Source organism: Buteo buteo, chromosome 9 (assembly GCF_964188355.1).
Source record: "Buteo buteo chromosome 9, bButBut1.hap1.1, whole genome shotgun sequence".
Lineage (NCBI taxonomy): Eukaryota > Metazoa > Chordata > Aves > Accipitriformes > Accipitridae > Buteo > Buteo buteo.
In genome coordinates this window covers 40,550,741-40,577,070 of record NC_134179.1, presented here as the reverse complement: position 1 = coordinate 40,577,070, position 26,330 = coordinate 40,550,741, and the positions used below count along the sequence as shown (strand labels likewise).

The window sequence follows — 26,330 nt, the reverse complement described above, 5'->3', positions numbered from 1 at the left end:
AGATCAAATCAGCTCTGCAATAAAATCATTTAACCGAAGAGAGATCTTACAATGACAAGTCCTGAAGCGTCCCTACCAGGAACTGGGATAAAGCAACATGCCAGGACAGAAAACAACTCTTCTTTTTCCTCCAGTCTTTTATAGGTTTTACTGGCTTATGAACTCCATGACAAAGCCTAAACCTTGGCCTTGCACTGTGCAGTGGAACAAATGGAGCAGTTAGAACAGTCTTCTCACCTATATAGGTAGACCCTCTCAGATACTCTTGCTACCCTCCTACTTTCACCAGTTTTCCCTTCCCCTTATGTATTACAACCTTCTCCTTTGAAGTCTTCAACACATCTAAGCCTCAGCCCTGCCTCTGGCAAAGCCTTTTCCATTCCTGCTGTCAGCACAAAACATTACTTGACCCATGTGCTAAGCCACCCATATCACTGCCCTTGGGCTGCTTCATGCCCACCTCCACCATCAACTGGTCCTCCTCCAGGTCTGCCCAGTGTCTCTCCTCACACCTTCTTCCCTGCTTCAGACACCAACTTACTCTTCACTTTATCCTCCCTCTGACCTAGCTCATCGCTGATCAACGAAACTCTTGTAAGTTCATTGTATTTTTCCACAAGATCACCTCTACAAATGTACTCCTCACTCCTTGCATGATGCACCTTCCCTCCCCATGCTTGGCTCTCCCACACCTCATGGCTTAGACAGAAATTATGGGTAGTGGCCTTGCTACAGTGGCTCCCCAATAAGCCAAGAAGGAAGAGAGGTCTGGGGGTAAGATGACTGCCTATGTTGTCCCCCATGCTGTCCCTTTGACACATCCTACTGAAGACTTAATCTCCAGTTGACCTGCCACTGTGGCTTGAGATGAGAAAAGCAACAGGTACAGCTAGGGTTGTCCTTCCTTAGCTCACCACCTCTCTCAGGTTTCCCTTTGCTAGCAGAAGGGGATAGGACCAAGAAGGACAGGATGCCTACAAGAAAGACCCTCTCCAGGGCATCAGAGCATGCTCAGCTTGCCCAGAATATCGACCTTTTCACCTGACAGCTCTTCACTGCGGACATTACCTCAGTAGGACCGCAATGTACACAGTCAGCTGTGACTTTTTGGCCCCAACTGTAACACCGTGAAGCGTGGCTGCTCCCTCCCTCTGCCCTATAGTTCCCACCTCCTCCCCAGATACTTACATACCATTTGAAATTCCCTCCTTCACACCAGCCAGAAGGCAAATATCTTCTGCCAACTAACTTTCCCAATATAAATAGATACTGTCAAAGATGTGAAAATCTGACTTAGTTGTAGCCTCCAAACTGTATAGGAAGACGCCTTCCTCACATTGGACACCGTTTCCAAGAGGCACAAGAAAGGTGTTTGTGTCCTTTTCCCCACCACTGCTTGCCTACCTCCCTTGGCAGCCCTCAGTAAGCTGGTCTTTCCTTATGTATTCTCTGTCTAGGATTGGAAGATTCATACATCAACAAATAAGAGTCTTCTGCTGGCACTTCATCACCTGGATCCTGGCCAGTCCTTTTCATCCTTCCTCAGCAGGTCCCTGTGGAGTTGCATAGTCCTGTGGGGTCTATGCCTCTTTCCTTCCTCCACTAGGTTTCATGGCATGCCTGGGAAGCTGTCCACGTGTGTTGGGCAGAGCGGTGTTGGACTTCCAAGAACTGCCAGAACTACTAGAAGCACCTCATCTGCCACAGCTTTGTCCAGGAGCCACCACCCCTCCTACCCCCTCTGAGGCACCCACCTGGCAGAGGTGCTGCATGAACTCTGCTCTGCCCACTAGGGTTCACAAAGTGGAGTTCCCTAAGCCAGTTCTGAAGCAGGACAGGGAACAAACATCCAGGGAGCTCCTCTGATACAGTGAGAGCCACAGGCAGTGCTGAGCACCTCGGAGTGGCTTAATGGTGTCACAGCTTCTCTAAGAGTCTGGGAGAAGGGACCTTGGCTGCTTTAGTACTCAAGGGTTTGGGACTCTGGTGCATCAGAGCACTTGAATTTGGAGAGCAAATCCCAGGAGGAGGACTGCAGAGGCTGCATGGTAGCCTTCTTTACCAAAGACATTAAGACTTGATTGTGATGCTGGTGAGCATGGCATGGTGTTCTCCACGTGTTTCCACTCTCAGATTTGGAGGTAGGTGGCTGCCTTCTTCCTGAACTGCTCCCATGGTCTGGTGGTGTTTGGCTGGGGACATCCGGGCACTGTGGCTGAAGACTGCATCTGAAGAATGTTCCCAGATGCAGAATTACATTCTCTGGTATGCTCTCAGCAAATACTGATATCCGTGCTTACTTGATGCCTAGGCTTGTATCCTCTGAATGCTGTCATGGTAGCAAGAAATGAGTCAAGAAATGAGAGGGTTATCAAAAGCAAGCCCAAACTCCCCATCATACAATTTGGTGAAAAATAGCATCAAAAGACATTCTTATGCAAACACCCCTAAACAGAGGTAACAAAATCAGCAAGTGTCTGTGTCACACCTAATGAGACCTGCCAAGAGCAGAAAAGGAGAAAAGCTTCTCAGAAGAGTAGGAAAAATGGAACTTTGATGCTCCTTGAATATTTGGGCGACAAGGTTAAGATATGAGGCTGCAGCAGAGCAGGTTCAAAGGGAAGGCCATGGACAGTCAGTAATGTCCTACAACAGTGTGGAGTACTACATGTTGGGGAGCTCTGTAAGGGGTGAGGACAATTGGGTTACCCTTCTTCACCCCATTTTTCATGGTATCTGAGACTCCCATCTTACCCCCTTCATGAGGCCACATACTTTTCTGACATGCAGCCACATACCTTCCTCTACTTCCCCTCCTAAACAACAATCCTGTTCAACCTCCTGTGCCTCCATGGTTGAAGGGGTATGGCCCAACTCAAGACAGAGCGTGGGAGGAGAACAGGGCTTTCTCCTCTTACTGTAGCAGGACTGGTGTGAGATGGTGACTGTTAATGTCCCAATTTACCTTAATCCCTCTCCTAAAATCACAAGTCCTTGCAGCAGGGTTAGGCAGGCAGGAGGTGGGACAGCCCATCGCTGTCATCCAGGCAGAGGCACAGTTATAAAGATGCTCTTCCCTGGGAAGGTGCCATGAGGAGCCCCTATGTAGGAGTAAAAAAAAAAAAAGCCTAAGTACATACTGGAGAGCAATACTGGTCTCAGTAGTAGAGAACAGGTCTCAGTAGTACCCTCCCCATCATGAGACATTTGAGGATACTGCTGCAGGGATGGGAGCAATTACAAATTCAGCTGGAGTTCTTTAAGTGTCACTAGGAAGTGCTGCATTTCACAGCCTTGCACACACCTTTACACTGTTTGCAAAGCAAACTTCCCAGATATACAACCTTATGGAGGACAGTGTAAAATGCAGCAATGCACCTCCAGCTCGGCAAAGTTGCCATTCTCATTTATTGCCTGGGTAGATTGGTTTCTTATGTCTATCTGCCTATCTAGAGCCCTACCACATACATGTCTCCATAGTCCTGTGATTTTATGGGAGTGTTTTCAGACAAATGTTACTTAACATTTGTCCCAATGGCCACTATTGGGTTCTGGAAATTTGTTGCTGTGTTCCTCAATGAAAATTTGTGCGATTGCCCTTGGGAGGATCAGGCTGGGTGTTAAACAATGCTTCCCCTGGAGGGTTGTGCATCCATAGGACAAGTGCCCAGAGAGGTGTGGGGATCCGCATCCTTGAAGGTCTGCAGGACTTGGCTGGACAAAGTCACAGCCATCCTTATTTAGATTTGACAGCAACTTGTCTTGGGACAGGAGTTTGGTCTACAGGCCTCCACAGGGTCCTTCCCACCAACATTTCTATGAGCTGTCTGCTTGTACAATGCATGTTTGCTTATACGTGTCTGTGGGAGTGTGCTCCAGGTCACGCGTTGGGATCTACCTATCATGTCCCCAAGCATTAGAGCCACTGGCAGCGAGCCCAAGCAGAAGCAGGAATGCGCTGGATGAGCGCCGGGTGCCAGGGCCCAGCAGGTGCCTCATCTTTTCCTTAACTCCTCAGTTTAACTTCCCTGCACCAAGAGCTGCCCGCAGCCCTGCCGCACCGCCAAAGGCAGCAGCGAGGCTTGGAAGCGGGACGTTCCCCTCCCCGCCGCATCCACCGTTATTATTCTATTATGGCACCGTCGAGCATCCCGGCGCCTGGCATGGAGGCTGCCAATGCCCCGCCGTGGTCTGCGAGCCGGCAGAGCCCCGAGGGCCGCCCCGCGGGGATGGAGGGACTTGGGGGGGGGATGCGACCCGGCGCCGCACGCCCGAGGGGGCCAGCGGGTCCCCAGGGAGCCCCGGGGGTGCCCGGCGCAGGCCGCCACGGCGTCGCCGGCGGCTGTGGGACGGGACGGGACGGGACGGGACGGGACGGGAGGAGGGGGCCGCCCCGCCTCCCGCTTAAAGAGCCGCGGCGCCGGGCGGCCGCTCAGCGAGCTGCGGAGCGGCACTGCCCGGCACCATGCGCTCCGCCGCCTTCTGCCGCATCCTCCTCCTCCTCCTCCTCCTGCCGCCGCCGCCGCCGCCCGCCGCCGCCTACTTCGGGTCAGCGCCGCCCGCGGGGCTCGGCCCCGGCACCGCCTCCGCGCCGGGGCAGCCCGGGGAGGGAGAGCGCAATGTCCGCGGGGCAGCGCTGGGGGACCCCCGGGAGGGAGCGCGCAGGATCCGCGGGGCAGCGCTGGGGGACCCCCGGGAGGGAGCGCGCAATGTCCGCGGGGCAGCGCCGAGGGACCGCGGGGAGGGAGCGCGCAATGTCCGCGGGGCAGCGCTGGGGGACCCCCGGGAGGGAGCGCGCAATGTCCGCGGGGCAGCGCTGGGGGACCCCCGGGAGGGAGCGCGCAGGATCCGCGGGGCAGCGCCGAGGGACCGCGGGGAGGGAGCGCGGATTGTCCGCTGCCGCACTGCTGAGAGGAGGCGCGGAGGCTCCGCGGGGCTGCTCGGCCCTTGGGCCGGTCCTGGCCGGTGCGCAGCCGCCCGCTGCCGCTCGCAGCCCGGGACGGTGCGGGGCCGGGGGGGGGGATCCCGGCCGGGCCCCGCACCTGCAGCGCCGGGCGCAGCCCGCAGCCGCCGGGCAGGCCTGGCACGACGGGGACGGCCCGCTGCGCTGCGGGCCGGCGGGTCCTGCTGGGGGAGAGGGGTGGGAGAAAGGGGCGAGGGTGCTGGGTGTCGGCAGGACCCCCCCCCCCCGCTGTGCTCGCCGGCAGCCCGGGGGAAGGGGACGATGGAAAGATCAAGGTGTGCAGGAGGGGGACGGAGAAACGGGGTGGAAGATGCTATTAGCTGGGTGCAATAGGGAGGAAAACTGGCTTGCTTCTACTTTTCTTCTGTTCCTTGAACTATGCTCCGTTTCTGTTCAGGATGTGAATTAGCCCCGGTTAGTTGCTGGCTTTGATACCTCTCTTGAGGCTGCTTCTCTGGAGGGAAGAAGGTGGGAGGGGGGGCTGGCAGAGGGAGCCAGGGCTCAGCAGAAAGGTGTGGGTGACATCTGGGTGCTGCAGGGCTCCACCGGGCAGCAGGGGCTTACAGCCAGCTCAGGGACAGAAGGTGGGCTTGGGCACAGAGAGACAGAGCTGATGCTTCAGCCTGGGATACTGTGCGGGATATTGGGCACAATTGTCCCTGGGTGAAATATTGTATGCTGGGATATCAGGCACAATTGTCCCTGGGTGCATGTCCTCCCCGCACATATCAGTTTGCTGGGGTTAAAGGTAAAGATGGGTTTTTAACAGGTTGGGTCAATGCAGAATTTTCTGTAAAGAAGCACTTTGGGTTTCTTTTGTTTTCCAAGTAAGCTGCTTCTCAGGCAGGTTTTTCAGACTCTCTTACAGTAACCAGAGCTGTTAGTGCATATATGTGAGTGTAGAACAGACACAAACCTTAATACAGACACTGCTGTGAGTGATCGTAACACTCAGGACAGTTCTGTGCTGACTTATACTCATGGATGGTCTTGGTCTTTCTCTGCTGATCCTCCCATTACATGCCAGACACTTCTTCCTACATTTGCTTGCAAGTGTCTGCTGGCTTGGCACTGCTTACTTGCGACAATGATTGGTATTTCATTTCTGCTGCAAAGCTTCCTTAAAAAAGCTGGATTTTAAGTTTATTAATTGTATCATTTAGCCTAACTCATATCTAAGCAGCTGCTGACGGGAGGACTCTACCTTGCTTGGTCATTCATAGCATGTGTATGTACATGCTTTATAAAGGAGTTTGGCTTTCCAGTTACAGGGGTACGTGCACATGACCGTAATCAGGGGAAGTGAATGTATTTGTGCTCCCCTTTCAGATAAATAACACAAAGCAGCTACTGACTATTGCACAAGCTGGACTCTGTTAAAGCAACTTGAATGATTCTTCATTTTGTGACAATGATCTGTTTGGTATAAGCTACTTTCTGGGCATATGAAATCTGGGTGTGCTGCCTCTTGACAATGCATAGCTTAGGATCTGAGGTTGTAGCTTCACTTTTTCCTTGAGGGGTTTGACACAGGTGTGTCCTGCGTATTCTCACCTCTTCATTTAAAAATCACAAGAAGGAGTAGAAGAAGTAAACTAAAGTCTAAGAACTCAGTAAGTGTTTGGTGGTGATTAATAATGCAGTACATGGGTGCTTTCAAATACAAATTGGAGTCGATAGACTAGAGAGGAACTTGAATATTTTCAAGTCGTGATGTGAATGCCTGATATGGCTCAGTCTGGGAGAAAAGCAATCTCACATCCAAATTACTACTGAATTGGAGGGGACCTTGGACCCTGGTTCAGCAGTCTGTCTCTGTTTTGCCAAATAGGAGATACTTAGGCACATGAACCAGATCTTTGCTTTCCAAACATTTAATTGAGAAAACATGCAAAGATGTAATAAAAAGAGAAGGAGGTTTTTGGGTGGCTATCTGCAGAGAGGCCGTGAGCCCTTTCTGTTGTGTACAGTGGATTTGACAAAGGTGAGGTTTTGCTGGTTGACAGTGGTGAAGAAAATGCCAAGTTTCATTCTATCAGGACAAAGGTAAGGCAAAAAGGGTACAAGGTGGTCCAGCAAAAATGGTCTGAGGGCCCGGTAAAGATGAAGATCACCTATAAATATACAGAATGAAGTCTTGCCAGAGAAAACACAGCCTTACAATGGAGAAATAGTGGCAACTGTGGGCAGATGTCAGAAGACCACATTCCCAGTATCTGGTGTTGTTTGGCTATCTAGTGTCAGTGCACTGGCTATGCTTGAACAGACCTTGAACTGCCAGTGCTGGGTCCACAGTGGTGTGAATTAAAGCCTACTTTTAAGAAAGGCCGAGAAGGTAAGCTCTGCCTGAAATGTCATCTAGCTGTTCAGGTTATGTTGGGCTTGCCTGGCTTATTAGATGCAGGAATCCAGGAGCGGCCGTCTCGCTTGTATACAATGTACACCTCTTAATGTCCTTCGTGCTTGTTTTGTTTCCACCTTTGCTTCAATCCTCCCCCGTGTGCAGCCTCCTGTGAGGTATTCCCTCCTTGTCTTAGCCATGCTTTTTCTTTCAGCAGGTACAACTCCTTGGGTGGGTGGGAGTCTCTCTAGACCTCACTAAAAGCTCTCAGCCTCCTGTTGCCTTCTTAGGGGCTATGTTTCACAAAGTGAAAAGTAGTTTAGGATGTGCTGGAGGGCAAAGAGCTCCTCACAGAGCCTAAGAGTCTCTTCCTAGAAGTAGGTCAGGGCAGAATTCAGAAAAGACCCACCTCAAGTAGGATGTTGTTGGGTAGGCAGAAGCAACAAACTTGCTTAAAATCTTCTCCTGGGGAGACCTCCATGGAGCAGGCTGCAACATGTCTCATTCATGGGCCAGTTTGGCCTGCGCTCTGTGGGCAGCCAGGTCTGCTAGAGCGTTTCTTTATAACTTGTCCTGAAATACCTGTGGTAGGTACAGAGGCGCCAGGATTCCTGGAATTTCACATGATGTGCTGTCTTGATTCACAGCTCCTCTTAATTCAGCCTACCTGTGTCCCCTGTATTTACTGCTAATTCTGCTCCCATCAAAGTCAGCGGCACAACTGTTGCTCATTTTATGATGGAAGAATTTTTTGGGGCCCTTAGAGAGTAAAAACAACATGTGACTTGCAGGTCTGTTGAAGCTTGGGCTTGCATAGTTTTGAAAATAGCATAATATGTTGAATGACATCTTAATGTAAATATGAGTACCTTCAAAAATGCTGTCTTCACCTGCCCTGTATCTTTCTAGAGATGCTGAGTAAGCTTTAGGTTTTGTCCAGCTAGCCCAGTTACCTACATTCCTATGTTTTCTTTGGTAACTGTTTGTTACTGCAGCATTTCCCTGATAAATCTGGTGGACCACAGCTACTACAAAGAGGGATTCTGCTGTCCAGTTCTGAGTGCTGCTGGAAAGATTTCTGAAGATGTTTCTCTTCCTGTTGAGCTGATAAATTGAATGCTCATATTACTTACAGGCTGCATAATGATACCTCTAAGTACAGTATATCAGAAGGATTTGTTACAGCATCTTTTTTTGCACTGACAGTCACACAGAACACTGGGATATTTAAAAAGAGTATATTAGCAGAAAGAGCAGAAATGAAGAGAGAAGGCAACTTTCAGCTGAGACTTGAAAAGATGGAGTCTGTAGATGGAGTCTGTAGCGATTGCCACAGCAGAGATGATGTGGGACTACAGATGCATTGAATAGGTAAGGGCTTTTCACGGATGCTTTTTGCTTATCTTCAGTTCCCAGATTCTCTTTTCTCACCATCTCAGGATATCATATTTTCTAAAAAAAATCATCCCACTGGGTGTTGAGTGTTTCATGTAGGGAACGCTCCAGGGAATGTGGCCAGTCCAGAGTTAGACTGAAAATCTGATCTCCCGTGTAATGATTGACTGGACTGCTGGCCTGGGTTGGATGGGCTGCAGCAGGGAGTGCACTGCCCCTGAAATCAAGAGCTACGTGGAGATATTTCATGTGACTGAGCTGAGAGGTAGAAGGATTTAAACCATGGGAGCCCAGAGCAGATAAGGATGAAGAACCCAGTGCAGTTAGAGCAACCCAAGTCAACTGGTGCGCAGGCACTAATTGCAACAGTTCCCAGCTAAATCCTCACACCAGGTTACACATACCTCTCATCCCAAATAAGAATTTCATATGCTGTTCTCTATGGAGTTTCAGGAGAATTCTTTTTAAAAACCAAGTCTGTATCTGGACACATGACCTGCTGCTGTTCTCAAAAAAGGTTTGCAGCAAGCAGAAAAGCCCATTTCAAAGGATTCCAACTCATAACCTCACGTAAACCTCACCTGAATTTTTAATTCAAGCTCTTTTTCTTTGTGAAGAGCAGAAAGCTAGACAGAAAACCTGGAGGACAGCAGACATAAAGACACCTGCCAAAGGGTCTGAAATGACAACTCTGATGGAGAAAAGTGAAAAACCTTTGAGATCAATAGTTTATCCCGAGATTCTGCTTTGGGGATTTCTGCCAGCTTCTCTGTAGACAGCGGGTGTTACAGACCATGGGAGACCATCCCATTTAGTCAAGACAGTACAACACTGCTGCTGGACATCCATTTGTCCAGGGACAAATATTGAGGATTAAATAGCATTGCTTCTGAAAGGATTAAACCTCTATTCCACTGAGCTGCCAGGGAGAGAGGAGAGCTGTGGACCTGTTGTGCACTGTAGTGGCCTTGATTTGATCTGTCATTGTCCCATATTCTCTTAGCCTTTCCTGAATGCTTGTTGCAGCTATCTGTGGGGTGTAGATATTTCTGTGGAACATGAAAGGCCCGTGAAATCAGATATAGAGTACTGTTGTGGCTCCCTTTGATTTTTCTTCTTACTTGGGAGAGGTAGAAAAGGCATATTTTTAGGGGTTTTTAAGACCTTTCAGATCCAGAGGACATTGGGCATTGCACAGGAACAGGCGCTCATTAAAAGTCTCTTAAGCAGCTGGAATGTGGCTGGAAGGAGATTAAAGGAAATAGATGAATTTAGCAAAGTGCTTAGACAGAAAAGTAGAGAGAAATAAAAGTTTGAGATCCTTATTGTTCTTTCAGATTGCTAGCAGGTGTGCATTAATTCAAAGAGTTTACTTTTTTTGCCATATGATCTGTAGATAATAAACCCTAAATCATCTAAACCCGACGTGCAGTTTGCCTAACTGCAAATATCTGCATATTTTATATTTAATCTTGTAAGAATGTTCTCATACTGTGATCTTGATCTGATCCTATGTTAGTTTTACCCTAATAAAACACAGTTTTAGTCAGAGCCTGCAAGCCTCTACTCATAGGGGTAATCTCAGCTGTGTCTGTTATGACTCTGAGAGTGGCTTCTGCTCCTAGCTGTGCCACCGGTCAACTGCATGACCTTGGGCAACTCCTTTAATTTCTCTGCCTACTTACCTAAATGGGAAGTTACGTGAACCACTAGTTTTGAGAGTTGTGTCTGTGCACAGATCTTATGCAATGAATCCCAATCTCTGTAGGAGCCTCCACACAGCAGTATAATTTTTTCATGCTGACATTCACATGTCTTAGGTAATGAGTGTGATAGTTTGCATGAGGGAGACTTTCACATAAAGGTATATTCCAGGTAGCTTTAGTCACATGTCTTAGATTAACCAATTTACTGCTTATTTTGTGTACTCCTCATTGCATTATTTCCATCTGGTTATTTCTGTGCTCCATTTCTAGAGGAAAACCAAGTTACTTTGTGCGTTGCAACTTTAGAAATTCACAAATAAAATAAAAAAAAGGAAGTGTTAAGTAAGTTTGCCTGTGCAACCAGCTGTTTGTGTAGGATGCTGTATTACCTCTATCAGAATGTAAAGTATTGCTGGATCCAATTTTAGAAAGTGTTTTTCCCATGAAGCTTTTGCTTTGCATAGTGTAAAAGACGAATTAGACTTGGTATCTTTGCTCTGTGTGTGGTCCCAGGCTGTATTTGCTGTGCACTATTGAGATGGCTCTGAAAATGGAATCAAATTCTTCAAAGGTTGTTTTTATGTTGCCTGTCATTATTCTATTTGAGTTTTCCACAAATATTAACATCCAACATCCTTCAGGGTCTGGAGAATGGCAATACCACCTTCTCCCAAATCTCACTGGCCACTGGTGGGTCGTAGGACATCCTTGAGATAATCCCTGTCCAGGATGGTAGGAACAGCTGTCCTGGGTCAGACCAAAGGTTCATGTAGCTTCACAAGCTGGTTTCAACAGTGGGTAACAATAAACACGAAGGCAAAAGCATAAAAAGGAATAGGTTAGCAGATAGTGATGTTTTCTCAAAATACTATCCAGCTTCTGATAGTCTGCACCTCAAGAATTTCCTGTGTCAAAGTATCTTTGTGTTTAATGGACCCTTATAAATTTTTCTTCCATGTTTTTGCATGAATGCATGTATACTTTAGCATCCCTAGTGTCCTGCATTAAGAAGGGCTGCAAGTTTAACTACAGACCCTGTACCCCATTTTTAGTCTATCGATTAATAAGTTAATATAATTCCCCTGGTTCTTGTATATTAGAGGTAGGAATAATCTTTCTTTACTCACTTGCAGGTCACTCATGATTTTACAACCCTGTGTTCTCCCAGTATTCCCTTTTCTCCTGGTGGAAATTGTGGAAGATATACAGTCTATCTAATTGTCTTCATACACAAGCTATTTTGGAAATCTGTCAACTTTACAAGTCCAAGTAGACTGTAGCATCTGGCTTATCCTTAGGCTTTCTGTTCAGTGACTCCTTCAAAGTAGGTTTATGAGGCATGACTTCTTTCTACAGAAGCTGTGTTGACTCTTCTCCACTGTTTTGTATTTAACCTTTGCCCACTAATGCTACTCTATTCTTAGAGTTTCTAACAACTTCCCTGGTACAGTTCTTCCCTGTGCTGTGTAGACCATCACACCTCTTCTAAATGTTGAACATCCATTTGCCACCTTTTCTCGCTTTTACCCTCATGCAGTTTTAAGCAGTACCTTTTGCACCACGTTTTCCTTCCTGAGTCAGCACTCTGATGTGAATACTTTGACATCCAGTGAGCTACAGAAGAGCACGCAGCCTTTCCAGTTGCTACGTGAGGAAATGGATCAAAGCCCCTGACAAACATGGGGGAGCTCAATAGCCCTTAGTTAAATTTTGTCTGCTTAAGGTCTGAATTTCTGACTTTAGCTTTCATTCTTTGGGTCTTGCTTAGCTGTTTACCACTAGACTAAAGCACTGTCTACCATATCTTTTCCCCATGAGAAGGGATTCATGGATTTTAAGCCAATATCCTAGCCCCTTGCGATGAGCAAGTATAATGACAAGAACAAAAAGTGAGCAGTTATCATTCCAATTCTCTCTTGTATTCCCAGCTGAGGTTGTACTATTGGAAGCCTTTGGAAATGGACCCACCAAGCCTCTACACTAGAGCTCCTGCTGCTTCTGAAGCCCCTGTGAAAAGGAAGGACTGAGAGCTGATCACATATTTCGTAGGAAGGAGATGACTAGTCTAAAGAGTCAGTGAAGCTACTATTGCTGTCTCAAATATATCTGACAAGGGATGAATGCTGGTTTAGCTGGGATGGAGGACACTAAAATGAGGATGGAGACTGGCAGGAGGGGAGTTCTTTTGTTCTGAGAAGGGATTTTTGGGAGTTAGAATGCTTGGCATGGGTGGTAGTTCTGTTGGTATGTGGACAATCAGTAGCTTGGTATACAGGAGTTTAGTAAAATTGCATATGTGGCTTTCAAGCAGTAAGCAATTTCAGTGTTGTTATATGAGGCTCTTAAACTCTTCTTTCCAGTGTCAGTTCCCTTTTTCTTATTTCTTCTCTCTGTGCTGTGAACTTTGGAAACTTTGCTGCATGGGAGCATAGATACTGCATGGCAAATGGAGAATAACCACGTCTCACATTTAACTTGTTGACAAGTGCACTTTCCTGGGATGTGAGCGCTGGAACCACACTACCAAGCGAAGTCCAGGTCTCTGACTTTCCGGGTGAGAGGTGCTATTCCCCCAAATGATGTAATAGCAACACCTCTTTCCTGAGCCCAGCATTGTTCCAGTGAGTTAGGTACAGTTTGAACGTCCCTAGGAAGTCAGACTTTAGTTGACATCTGAGCCTCTCCCTACCCATACTGGAGTTGGTATATCTTGATCTTCTTGCTCTTCAGAGCTTGTGCAGGGCATATGCTTACGGACCCAGGGAAATATAACTCCAATGAACATGTATACCGGTTTGAAGCACCACAGTATGTCAGGCAAAGTGGTTAAGCTTGCTCATCATGTTTTGGTCTCACTCACTTGGGTCAATCTCATGTCCCTCACCACAGATCCTCCAGCTCAGGACTGCCTTGTGCACCAGGTGTTGCTGCCCTCTTTGTGCAGTGTTTGGTGTGAGACAGGGCTTTGAACTGTGCAGTCTGAATTGCTCTCTGAAGCTCATCAAGCTGTGTTAATTCCAGTTTCTTGGGCTGAACCTGGCCCCCCTTATCTGTTTCCAGTATTGCCTGTTTATTTCTTGGTTCTCACTAGAACATCTCATGTTTCTGTTCCCCAGTTCAGCAGTGACAATGGGATTAAGAGACTCTTCCCACCCACTCAGTTTCTAAAGTCTAATATTCGCTGTGTGATTCAAATGATTCCTTGGTTCTTGGTTAGTTCACAGGTCTATGGATGATTTCCATGTGTTAGTTAATTGCACTTGTTCCTAATTACGTATGTATGAGTGCATCTGGAGGTTGTAGGCTACTGTGAGAATGAAAGCTGAAATGCTGTGGGGTTAGGTCAGCTGAATTGTGCTATAACTCCCATGCCTGGGTAGACTGGATTGACTACAGAGAGATCTAGATATCTAGCTCAGAAATAGGTGTCTATAAAGTATGCGGAGGACTAAAATCACTGCAGTGCTTGACTTGCATCCTTCATAATGAAGCTTACATCCCTGATAAGAGCATGCTCTTACTTGAACAGTTGAGTGTTAGAAACGTCTGTCTTTTGTGGAGCCAGGTAAGTTTTCATTTTGGTCATGTCCATCGGTTAAAATTCTTTACTTGTGAACTGGAGTGTGGTAGACAACATGGACGCTTGTCATGTTCACTGACACAGACTTTCCTCTCCTTTCTCTGCCAGCACAGACTGGCATTTGCTGTGCCAAGACATACACCTGGAAACATGACCAGGCAGACCTGGTCAGGTAACTTAGCTGTGAAAGAGCCATGCTTTTACAAGGAACCTGATAATGGTGCAGAGGTGAAGAATTCCACTTCCTACCCTGCTGTGGGGAATTGCTTGTTTGGCATTGTACCAACTTACTAACTAATGTCCATCTCCATCTGATTTGGTTTGCTCAAGCACTGAACTGTGCAGGGAAGACGATGAGAGTCGCTGCACTGCTGGTGGGGGTGCCAGCAGCCAGATAGTCTTTGTAGACATACTTCAGAGATTGCTCCTGATTGCATCCCTCCCTAGCCAGCTTTGCTTGTCTGACTCCCACACTCACTTCGTGGAGCAGCATAACCCAGTTTGCCTTACTAGCGGAGAGGAACAAGAACCAGCTGGCTCATCTGTTTGGCCATGTTGAACTACCTGTGGACTTGCAAAGAAAACAATGGGGTTTGAGGGAGGGGAGGTATAGTCTGCAAATGTTAATGTTGGGGCTGAGATGTGTCCCCAAGTAAAGGTTCTAGGACATTTCCATTTACCTGTCTGGTTTGGGGATTTTTCGGGGTGGGGGGGGTTGAGGCACTCTGTGATTGTTACCTGTTTGGTAATCAGGAGAGGCACTCCTGATCAGTGTTGTGCAAATGCATGACTGTTCCCAGTTTGTTTGTAGCCCTCAAATCTTGCATCAAAGTAAAATAATTTCTCTGTGCTTTCAAGCACCTTAAAGATACTGAGGGAGATTAATTTTGTGAGAAAAGTACTGTCTTGCCATGAAAAGTGAAAACATTTGTCTCAAAAATTTGTGACATTTTTCAACTGAATTACATATAAACACACATAAGTGCATTGCTTTTGCATTTGCAATACATTTTTAGTTGACCTTTCATTTATTTTTTCAGCAAGAAAATGTTTTCTGGTAAAAGTCGTGCTTGCTCTAGAAAGGCAGACATTGATGATGTCTCCCTATTGGTCTTTCCTAGCCAGATCTAGTGGCATGGTACCAGTGCACACAAAACCCTCAAGGATGTGGTTAATGCTTTATGAGTTAGCACAGAGCTGTGACATACAGTGACCTGCAGTACCAGAGTAACACAAATCTCTGTATGTGACAGTGAATATACTGTGAAGGAAACAAAATTGCAGGGGTGTAAACTTGTCCTCTTCATGGAGTCAAGAGAACTTCCCACTCGAGGTTGCTGGCGGCAGCACACGTTTCTTCTTTCTCTGCTCAGTGTTAGTCTGCTACTTTGCCTTGGTGTGTGGTGGAAATGGGATACGAGATCTAATCAATCTGTATTGATTAACCTTCTGAGCTGGTAAAGTACCCTGACCAGCAGCTTTCTGAATATCCTCCCCTCTGATCACCTTTTCTCTTCCATGACTGCCATCTTCCATAACTCACTGCTTTTTCTGTTTCCTTTCAGCCTGACGGGGAAAGAAGCTCTGACCCACTTCCCATCCCTGGGACCCTCCACAAACTCTGCCCAGGGCAAGGTCCACGTGAAGCAGTGTGACTTGCTGAAGCTGTCCCGCAAGCAGAAGAGGCTGTGCCGGAGGGAGCCTGGCTTGGCAGAGACCTTGCGGGATGCCATCCGGCTTGGGATCATGGAGTGCCAGTACCAGTTTCGCAGCGAGCGCTGGAACTGCAGCCTGGAGGGACGGACCAGCCTGCTGAAGCGAGGTACAAGGTAGTCTTTTGTTTGCAGTATAAAATCTCACTTGGTATTCTAGCCCCTAGAATATGCATCTCAAATTAAGCGAAGTGGGACAGTAACCAGGGGATGCAGAGATCATCTGTTTTGCCTAGGAATGGGAGCTGTGCAGTTTGGGCCCTTTTGCCACAAAATATGCCTTATCCTCATCTTTCCTGTGCGGTTTGTCACGGATTGGAAAGTAGAAGGAAGTTTACACCCTTGGCTTGTGGATTTTTGTCCGAGACCAGAGTTGCCTAGACCATCTTCCTCGACTGGCAATCAGGGATGATATTGTGAAAAATAAGGGTTAGTGCTTTACGTCAAAGGACATTTTAAGAAAACACTTTTTAGCTCTTTGTATATTTTCATATGTAAATCTCTGTTGTTCTCAGATACAGAATTTAATCCTAATTTACTGTTTGAAAAAGCTATTTATCAGCATTAGGGCATTTCAGTGCATGTTGACAAATACCTCCTAAGACTCTTTCACATATATTTGGAGTTTCTGCAGAGAGCACAGAAGAGCCATTGGCTTCTGTTTCACAAAATGCTTTAGAGGAAGAAAATGTCCTGTAAGTTTTGTATTTGAGGTAGGAAGGAGCATTATAAATCCTTCAAATTATAAGAACTTGAGAAAAATAGAATGAAGACAAACCCTGAAACTATTTTTTAATAAAAGTTCCCAGAGCATGCATATATACTTTGCTAAACCTGTCCTGGTCCAAACAATGCCTGACCATCTGTTACTGAGTTTCAGCCCCTCCATAACATTTAGTAGCATTTACTAAGTTTCAGTCTTCAATATTACTAAGTTTCAGCCCTTTGATAATGTTTAGTAACTTAATGTTTTAAAAAAAGAGGCCTGAAAAAGCCAATATTAACTTTGATGAAATCAAATTGTTAATTTTAATTAGCATTGGAATTGAAACTTTTTAACATTTCCATTTAAGATTATCAAATTTTATTAAAGTAAATATTAAGTTAATGTTTTACTAAACCAGCAGATACAAGATCAGATCTACTTCATTGCAAGGGTCTATTGTGAATTTTTTAGCACACTGTGGAAGAAGATGTTCATGATCATTTTGAGTGACTTTCTGACATCTGTACCTTCATCAACCTCAAAGAACTTGAAAATGACAATTGAATAATCCTCATCTTCAAATAGCTGGAAAACATCTAATTATCTCGTGGTGGCGTGCCTCAACATTTCCATGGACTCCTGACTGACAAAATAAAATATCACCTGTAATTTAAAACCTGTTTTGGCAGATGAGGATAAGTGTTTGAAAACTTTTATTACACAATCTTAAGGATCAAATGATGATTTAATACAGAAAAGTATGCTATATACGTCTCCTATAAGAGAGGACAGTTGGCTGGAAGCAATTATTAGTTCTCATTTTCCTTTAACTTGCAAATAGGTTCGTTTCTTTCACAAAGAACACAAACACTTTCAGCTGCCACTTTTGATCTGTTTCTCACATATTCATACAGCTGTTTTGTTGCTGCCTTGGAAATTGTTGGTCAGACAATGGACTATGCTCCTTTCACCCAAGTAGTGATGAAGCGTTTTAGAAATTATTAAATAATTTGATATCACCATGTTCCTAGAGAAACTGTAAAGAAAACTACACACTTTTTTAATGGTCTGTAATGGTCTTATGAGTGAAAGAAGGGAAAAGAGATCATGTCCCATTAAGGGGGTTCATTTTTGTAATAGGTGAAAAGCCACACTTAATTTGCAGTGACAAATTAAAAAACTGCTGTGACTGATTTGGATCACAGATGCTTTTCCTGCTTCTAGAAACGCCACCATCTTTTTTCCTCTATTTACATACTTTAGTAAATAAAACCAAGGGTTTTCTGGATTTTGAAATGCCAGATTTATTTTCACAATCAGCACCTTTTGTTGGTTTACACTGGCACTCCTTTGGGTACAACTGGGAAACTCCTTTTGCATAACCTACAATCCTTCCAAGACTATTGCAGTCACATACGACAGTTATTACTCTGCACTGATCCATGCAAAATCCTTCTGCATTCCTTCTCCACTTCTTTAAAAATCCATGGAAATAGTTAGATTTGAAATGATTCTGGAGAGACATTTCAAGCCATCTTGTTCCCCAGTGGCCGCTGGTGTCTTTATAACACGTTTGTAAAGCAATGATGATCTTTTGGTTTCCAAGTTGTGCCATAAAGGCAGTCAACTGCTGCTGGAGGTCAGGTAAGCAGTATTTCATCTCAAACAACATGGTGATTTGGGGAAAATAAATACTTTTAGCAAAGACAGTGTAGATACAGCCACTCAGAAAAATCCTTCTTGAGAAACAAGCACGCTACAATCCTTCCATCCATTAATCCATTTCTTTTTTTCATGTTGGTTACATTCTTTGACCTTCAAGCACTGGTTTCATTGATGTCATGAGGAATCTAGGAATGCTACAAGCACAGGAGCGGTGGCTCAGAGATGTAGAATTTCCATCACTGGAGATTTTGAGAACTCAGTTGGGCAAAGCCCAGAGCAACTTTATCTGGCATTGGAGTTAGCCCTGCTTTGAGCAGGAGGTTGTACTAAAGACCTTGAGAAGTCCTTCCATCCTAAATCTTTCTACCATTCTATACCTTTCTGGTCTGCTCTTTTTTGTTTGGTTGGTTGGGTTTTTTTGTTTGTTTGTGGTTTTTTGTTTTGTTTTGTTTTGTTTTTACCAGAGAGAGATCTCTTCCACTTGCTCTGAAATGCTCAAAATATCTTTACTGTAGCATTGAAAATCTTTGACCTTGAGCATCTTTCCTTTGGCAAAATCACCACATGGCTAAACTCCTCCTATTATAGTTTTCCTTGTGGTCTAGAGCACACCACACCACAGAACAGTGTCTTGCCATTGCAGCAAAGGTCGTTCTGTATTTATAGGCTGCTGAGCTAAGAAATAATTCCAGAGAGCTCAGGGGAAGACTTGGACATGTGCAAGGTCCTATGAGAGGGAACTGGCTTACTTCAACATCTTGAAATTCAACTCTGTGCTGGATGTTTGCAACCGAACTGCCCAGCAAAGACATCTGCATTTAGATGTTCCCCCTTGCACCGAATGTTTAAGATTTCATTTAGTCACTAGCAACACAGTCAATGGGGTCAGGAGAGTGACTCATCCCTAAAACAGATCCTGACAGCCTCGGCATTGGCTCCAGGCTCCACTGGCTGTGGTGACAAGAGCTCCATTGACGTAGTGGAAGGATAGATACCCAGGACACATGGAGAAACCTCTATTTAGATCTTCTCAAATCATGCTCGTTGGAGCTGATTGCTGCTCATTTGTGCTATGTCCTACTGAAATTCCAGCTTCAATAGCAGCTTTGTTACTCATTGTTATTCCACAAGGGCTGAAGGACCATTCAGTTTTTCCTTTACCCATGTGATTTGTGAATTAAACAATTAAATGGTGATCAATCCCTTATGACAAAGTAGAAGGAATCATCTTAGACTTTTCAGACAAGCATTTGGCAGTCTGGTGACATTGAACCTTTGCCATAAAAGGAGGTGGGAGGCGGGGAGAAGAAAGAGTTGATTTGAAAGTACTCTCGTTATCTTCAGTTACTGCTGTCTGCAGTGGCCTGACCACAAGCAATGGTCTCTGATTTCAAGTGGGTTGAAATCTGGCCAGCACTTACGTGGAGTGCCACAGAAGAAACCAAACCATCACTGGTCAGAAATAGAAGGAGCAGTGTGGTATTCCACAAAGTCAGATTTAGCAGGGTGTGTGGAGCTGACTGGTACTACTAGCTTTATATGGTATGGGAAAGTGTTTCTAAAATGCTCTCCTCTTTTCTGGTATCAGTATGTCAGATAGGATATTGGGAATCTGGTAAGCATTTGGAGATTAGCTTCTGGAATTATTTTTCACATTTAGGATCTCAAATGTATCTTACCCTCTCTTAGCTCCTTCTTTTGGGTTAGCCACTGTTTGAAAATATGTGAGCATCATGTTGCTGTCCATAATCTGTATTGACTGTGTCCCATACCAGCTTTTCCAAAACATTTGATGGATTTGGTGACATTTTTTCATTATTCTTCCAGTGCCTTGAGAGATTTTATAGACCATCATCAACCAGAGCTCTTAGTTGCAAGTTACTTGTCCCAGTGATATAGCAACTAAAACGATGAGGTAGGAAACAGTCTGTTGATTGATCTCGTTGACCACCTCCACATTTTCTTGACTCTCTCATCCATGCCCATACTGTTGCTAGATCTTTCATCTAAAATTCTGGAATTCCAAAGAGCTCCTATGAAGTTTGTATTGAAGTTGCTAACACAGCCTTTCCATTATGGTCATGATTAGTCAATTTTTCATGGTTCTTACTGATAGCTATCAGAAGAACCCTTTGTCCTGTTATCTGGTCAGATTTATGGTGACCTCACTCGGATCTCAGCAGTCAGTGGTCTGATCTATTATTCCAGCTGGATGGGAATTCTTTGAGGGAACAGAATGATGGAAAGATTTGAGGTTGGACTGGATGAATTCTAGAGGTGCCTTCCAACCTCTGCTCAAAGCAGGGCTGACTGCAAGACTAGATAGGTCTCTTGTTCTCTCCCTCTCCTCCATTTTTGGGGGAAACAGATTTGTTTCCCTCTGATGTAGAAGGAAATTTGGAATTTTCCAATATGGAATATTTGTTTGCTTCAATGTGTTTTCTTCCATGCAAGTGGTCTATTTTTCATAAACCATAATTTTTCTATTTTGGCCAGTCTTATCCATTCTTGCACTCTGAGCTATTAATCAGTCACCTGTCTTTCTCTTCCTTGCACTATTTCCTAAATTGTGGACTTTTAAAGCAATTTTGCATTAATAATTTTGTTTTCTGTAAATGAACTCTGAAGGAAATACTAAGATTTTCCCCTGGATTAAATAGAAGAGGAGGTAAGTAATCAAAACAACATGTTTTGGGGTTTAGGTCAGGTTTGTGTCAACCAGGGTTTTCTGGAACTTCTGTGGAGCTTGTATCAGCATACCCATTTCTATCTGATCTCGCATCTTCAGACTGAATTTCTATTCAGGCACTGTACTTCCTTTCCTGATTAAAATGTCATGGTGTGTCATGGTTATGTACCTCAGGGCAAACATAGTCAAGCTGGGAAGCCTGGTTTAGGAAGGAGAATAGCTTCAGAAAGCATCACCACAGTCACTGGGAGTAGATAAATTACAGGGAAGTCAGAAAACCCACTCATGTGTGGGAGAGTTGTCCTTGCCCAAGATGTCCTTCAACATGGAACCTTTCCCAGTCAAACTACATGCGATCTTTCCATGTGAAATATTACTACTGTGCCAACACAGTCCCAGTTAAAAACATTTTTTAAATAACAGGTCAGATTTAAAAAATATTTTTTCAGTCTCTACTAAATCTTTGCTGATTTTAAGCCACGATATGACTTCAATGACAGTCTCTATTCACACCTATCAACCCTGTGGTGAAGATGAGGACAAATGGAGTTTCATGACTGTCACTTTTTGCAGTTGAATATTTTCCCAGGACTGTTTGGCTGTTGCCACCCATCCCTTGATTCATGAGTGATCTCCTGTCTCCATATTGAATCAGTCACAATCACCAGATGAGACTGGGGTGTTACTACACCAGTTACTTCAAACACGATATTGAGTTCCTCTGCTAGGAATAGTGTGCAGGTAATGGAAGAATTTTGTCTCTTTGTATTTCTAAGCATTGTGCTTGGTTTTAGTTCACAGATAGTCAAGAGACCCAGTGAGGTGGATGAACAGCTTATTTTGCCTTTCCTGCTCCTACCCTCTCCTAATCCTTCTCTTGTGCAGGTTTTAAGGAAACTGCCTTCCTCTATGCAGTGTCATCTGCAGCTCTCACCCACTCCTTGGCCAGAGCGTGTAGTGCTGGGCGCATGGAGCGCTGCACCTGCGATGACTCCCCAGACCTGGAGAACCGCAAGGCCTGGCAATGGGGGGTTTGTGGAGACAACCTCAAATATAGCACCAAGTTCCTGAAAAAATTCTTGGGTCAGAAGAGGATTGGCAAAGACCTGCGGGCCAAGGTGGACATCCACAACACCAATGTTGGCATCAAGGTGAGGAGCTGCACTAGAAGGCCTAGAATGAATTTAGGACTTAGTGCAAGTCTTCTAACCCATCCTCAGCCAAGGCTGTTTGTGAGAGGGGTATTCACTGCCCCTATTCACAAACCAGATCTGTTTACCTGTGTGTCATGGACCTTATGGTACTGAGAGCTCCCTGGAAAGTCTCCTCAAGGTGTGAGGAGTTGCACGTTGAGTGGCAGAGTAGCATCCTGTATCCTCTAGTGATATCAGGGGCTGAGTGACAGCAATAGGCAGCATGGTAACAGCTGTAAAACTCAATGGCTGAATTACTCACGGGCTATGCCATGGCCACATGTGTTGAGAACAGCTAGAGCTTCAGAGCTGGTGGGACATGTGAATTAGATTAAGGGTTGACACTCTTGAGAACAATTATGAGTCTGCTGGTGATTTGCTATGGAACTAGTCATGTTACAAGTTTGGGTCAGGGAGACCATTAGATCAAGCATTTTGGCTTGTATGTTACAGGCTACTGACTTACCATTGTCTTCCATTTACTGAGTCCAATTACTTGTTCAATTAGAGCACTGTCTTCATTTGAATATACCAAAGGAAATCCACCATGCTGGAGATACTCAGATTTATGGTTGACTACTCCTGTTATTCCAAGTAGGCTTTGTAAGAATTTATTCAGTATTCAGCCACTTGTCTTCATTCAGGCTTTCTACTGTCTGGCTCACCAGTCAACTCTCTAGCCATTCCTCTGTTTTGTTTTGGTTTTTAGAGTTTTCTCCATAAAAAGGAATAATACCATTAAAACTAAAGTATTTCCAGGCTGTCTGCAATCTGAGGTGTTGCCTCCACCCAGAACTAGGCTCATGGTCTGGCAGATAATGACTACCACTTCTTTTCCTCATCAGGCTGTGAAAAATGGTCTCAAAACCACATGCAAGTGCCATGGTGTCTCCGGCTCATGTGCTGTCCGGACGTGCTGGAAGCAGCTTTCACCTTTCCATGAGATTGGACGACTGCTGAAGCTGCGCTACGATGATGCCGTCAAGGTCTTCAGCACCACCAATGATGCTGTGGGACACTCAGAGCTGGCTGGCCCACAGAGACAAAGCCATTCCCCCAAGCACCCTGCTTCACCCCGCTCTACTGACCTGGTGTATGTGGAAGACTCTCCCAGTTTCTGTCGTCCCAGCAAATATTCCCTGGGAACTGCTGGGAGGACCTGCTCTCGGGAAGGCAACTGTGACAGCATGTGCTGTGGACGAGGCTATAACACCCAGAGCCGGCTGGTGACCTTCTCTTGCCACTGCCAGGTGCAGTGGTGTTGCTATGTTGAGTGCCAACAGTGCATGCAGGAAGAGGTGGTCTACAGCTGCAAGCAGTAGAGACAGTGCTAGAGGATCAAGACAAGTCCTAGAGTACAAGGAAGCAGTAGGGAGAGAGAGACATGATTCTCTGCTGTGGGGTGAGGGCAAAGGCAAGCACCAAAAATGTCCAGTGCTCCTATTATCTCAATGTTGAGATCCTCTGATCTGGGGAGAGCTCCTGTATGAGGGGTGAAAACCAGAGGTTTTGTCAGGTATCAGATCAGGAAGGAGGGACAGAGAGTGGGGGTAATGTGGGGACAGCAGAAACATTGAAGCCAGTCAAAAATATCTCTCTTGAGCTAAAATTTGTACTTTCGTCTGCAGGAATATCGCCCTCCTCCATCCCTTACTTGCACTTACGTAAATGTGTTGGGATGGTGACATTGAAATACTGAGGGCTTCTGCCCTGGTTCTTGGAGAAAAGTGAATTCAGGGACTGGGGAGGCAACTAACCAGAGACTGGATCCTGATGTAGCAGGGACAGCCGTGTTCCTGCACCAAGGCAAAATGACTCTGGCAGCAGGGGATTTTCAGTACTGTTCTCTGGGAACTGGTTGAATCCTTTCTGCTTTGAACTCAAAGACACACTATTGAGCAGTCTTATTTTAATGCAAGAATTGTGCCTCAGAAATACCAGTTTACAAACAAATGGAGCTCGTGTCCATCATCTCCCAGGTCTATAGTTTGGACGTTAGACTCCAAGTGCATTTTAACCATGTTTTAACCTTGCTGTACACAGGAGACCTGGAATTGCCTCTGTTACAGTGTATGTATCACAGGAACTCAGCTGAGGTCTGTGAAGTTACCCCTCTGCAGCATGTTGCCTCGCAGGGGGTTATTTTATGATGGTGGCTCCAGGGTGATGGTACTAGTTATGCACCCCTCTTTCCCCGACCCGACTCAAAGAAACTATAAATTGCCTTTTTGTCTTATGTGTACCACTTGTTGCCCTGGTGCCCGAGGTGCATCACATTCCACAGTTCTGCCCTGTGCTAATGACAGGTAAAATTTCTGAAAGGGAATTAGGAAACACAGGAACTGGGGCATCTCAAAAATTTGCCAGTCATGAGTGACAATCTCTGCACTGAGAAGTTAGAGATATCTAGACAATGCGGGCATCTGGCATGAGAGAAGGTGACCTGGGGGAAAGAGCACAGTCCATTACGGAGTTGTGATCCTCTGACTTTGAGTCATGTTTTTCTAGTTAACTTTAAGTTGAGCACAGCAGAAACAGCCTGTTTTGTTTCTTTGGCTGTGTTTTAGAGAACAGTTTTGGGAATGGCAGTGAGGCATTCCCTGACCTGGCCACCAGGTACACATAGAAGTGTGTAGCACAACCTGCCTGGGTGTTGAGCTTTATTACAGTGCTTGGCAGTGCATTTGCCTGCGCCAGGGCTTTTCCTGGTTAATACTGCAGCAGCAGTTGGAGCGTTTGTACTGTGAGCAGCTCTGGAGAGTTCCTGAGACAGCAAAGCTGCTGTATTTACTCAGTCTTGGTAATGGCTATAAACCAGCAAGCAGGATGCCTGTGTGGAGATGGGCTGAGAAGAATACTTAAATCCTTAAGCTCAAATCAAAATTCATTGGCAATGTAATGGATGAAGATGCTTGGTTAGGTTGTCTAGATGGACTGATCCGTAGGCTGAATTGGGCAAGCTTTCAATGTGGTCAAGTTCTCCTAACAAGGGGTAAGATCTCACCTGTGTGCTCCAGCTCTTAAGTGTGGATCTGCTGAAGTCAGGCAGCTCATCCATTCATTTACATGTGCTTTGAACAATTACTCTGCAGTGATGAGTGTGTACTCACACTCTCTTGATCTTGACCTTTGTTGCCCTTTTGTTTTTTACAACTACCTTTGATTTCTGCTTCATAAAAGGATGGAAGAGAATTGTGTCAGAGCAGATCTAGCCATTAACTGGCTGTTTAGAGGCCACTAAGACCTTTCCTTTGGCTAGCTACATGTCTTTTAATGGGCTTATTCCTTTTTATCCTTTTTCTGGCTCAAGTTGACTTGAACTGAATTAAAGTGCTTATGACAGACATAATACTGCAAATAGGGTTAATTGGCCTTAGTTTTTTTTTACCTTCTAAATACCACACAACTTAATATTGAGCAGACCCTTATTTACATGCTGCTTTTAATCTTTTTGGAGTTGAAATCTTCCCACGAGTCTCAGTGTTGAGCACTCAATGAAAAAGCATCCCACTAAGCTAAAATTGGCATCATGGGTGAAATGACAAAGGAACTAGCTCTGCTCTACACTATTGAACCCAAGCCATCTACCCCACTGACCTCCTGGCTTGTCCACCATCAGAGAGGAAGGGAATACCACATCACAGGAGGGTTATTTGGGGATCCCATGCCATTGCATGGAGCATTCTCATTTAAAGGGGGACTGGGACTCAGTGGAAGAAGTGGGGAGGCCCAGCTGAATCCCATTCTTTGGGAAGCAAGTGGAGGAGACACCACTCTGTCCTCTTGCTTTTATCAAAGCTGCACTTCTCAGTTGTCCACTGGCCAGTAATTTCTGGACATGCACAATGCATTCTCCACACCCAGATGTCATAATTTGAGGGCAGCTAGGATGCTCCTCTGTGGTGGAGAGTGTTCTTGATGGTCTCATTTCTTTTTATTTCCTCTTTGGGCTAATGTTGCTGAATTGAACTAAGGAGGTTCCAGCAGACACATCACTGCAGGTTGGGATTCATGCACTGTGCAGATAAGGCAACAGGACTTGCACGAGGTCACTACAGGCAAGAACTCAGGATAGAACTGGTTTTCAATGGCTTAGTAAGCTCTGTCTCCAGCTTTGCCATGAAGTTGTTTGAAGAAGAAAAAACACTTCTGTAACCTCCTAGTAATGTTATCTGGGTCAGCGTCATCTGCTGACAGCTGGATCCCAGTGAGATGTTATGAATCTGCTGTCTTGCTTCTTAAAAGAGCAGGCTGTTTATGTCACTTTGAGTGTTAGGTCTTCTCTTAAGGGCTTTGTGTTCAGTGAACTCCAAGTGACCCTGCTGAGCAGCATCGTGTTTGACTCTTGCAGTAGGAACTGTCAGGCTGCACACAGGGAGC

General features: G+C 45.5%; 1 protein-coding gene across 1 annotated transcript; it reads left to right on the top strand.

Moving 5' to 3' along the window:
- Positions 1-15,663: 15,663 nt before the first annotated feature.
- Positions 15,664-23,505, top strand: WNT9B (Wnt family member 9B). Its single transcript, XM_075036859.1, has 3 exons — positions 15,664-15,807; positions 21,643-21,908; positions 22,796-23,505. The coding sequence occupies exons 1-3, from the start codon at positions 15,732-15,734 to the stop codon at positions 23,270-23,272; spliced, it is 819 nt and encodes a 272-aa protein (XP_074892960.1). The 5' UTR covers positions 15,664-15,731; the 3' UTR covers positions 23,273-23,505.
- The last annotated feature ends 2,825 nt before the right edge of the window (positions 23,506-26,330 follow it).

Excerpts from the sequence above, each read along its gene's own strand:
- WNT9B (XM_075036859.1), top strand. The coding sequence starts at position 15,732 with ATGGAGTGCCAGTACCAGTTTCGCAGCGAGCGCTGGAACTGCAGCCTG. Across the intron at positions 15,808-21,642 it reads GACCAGCCTGCTGAAGCGAG|GTTTTAAGGAAACTGCCTTC; the intron begins GTACAAGGTAGT and ends TCTCTTGTGCAG. Across the intron at positions 21,909-22,795 it reads ACACCAATGTTGGCATCAAG|GCTGTGAAAAATGGTCTCAA; the intron begins GTGAGGAGCTGC and ends TTTCCTCATCAG.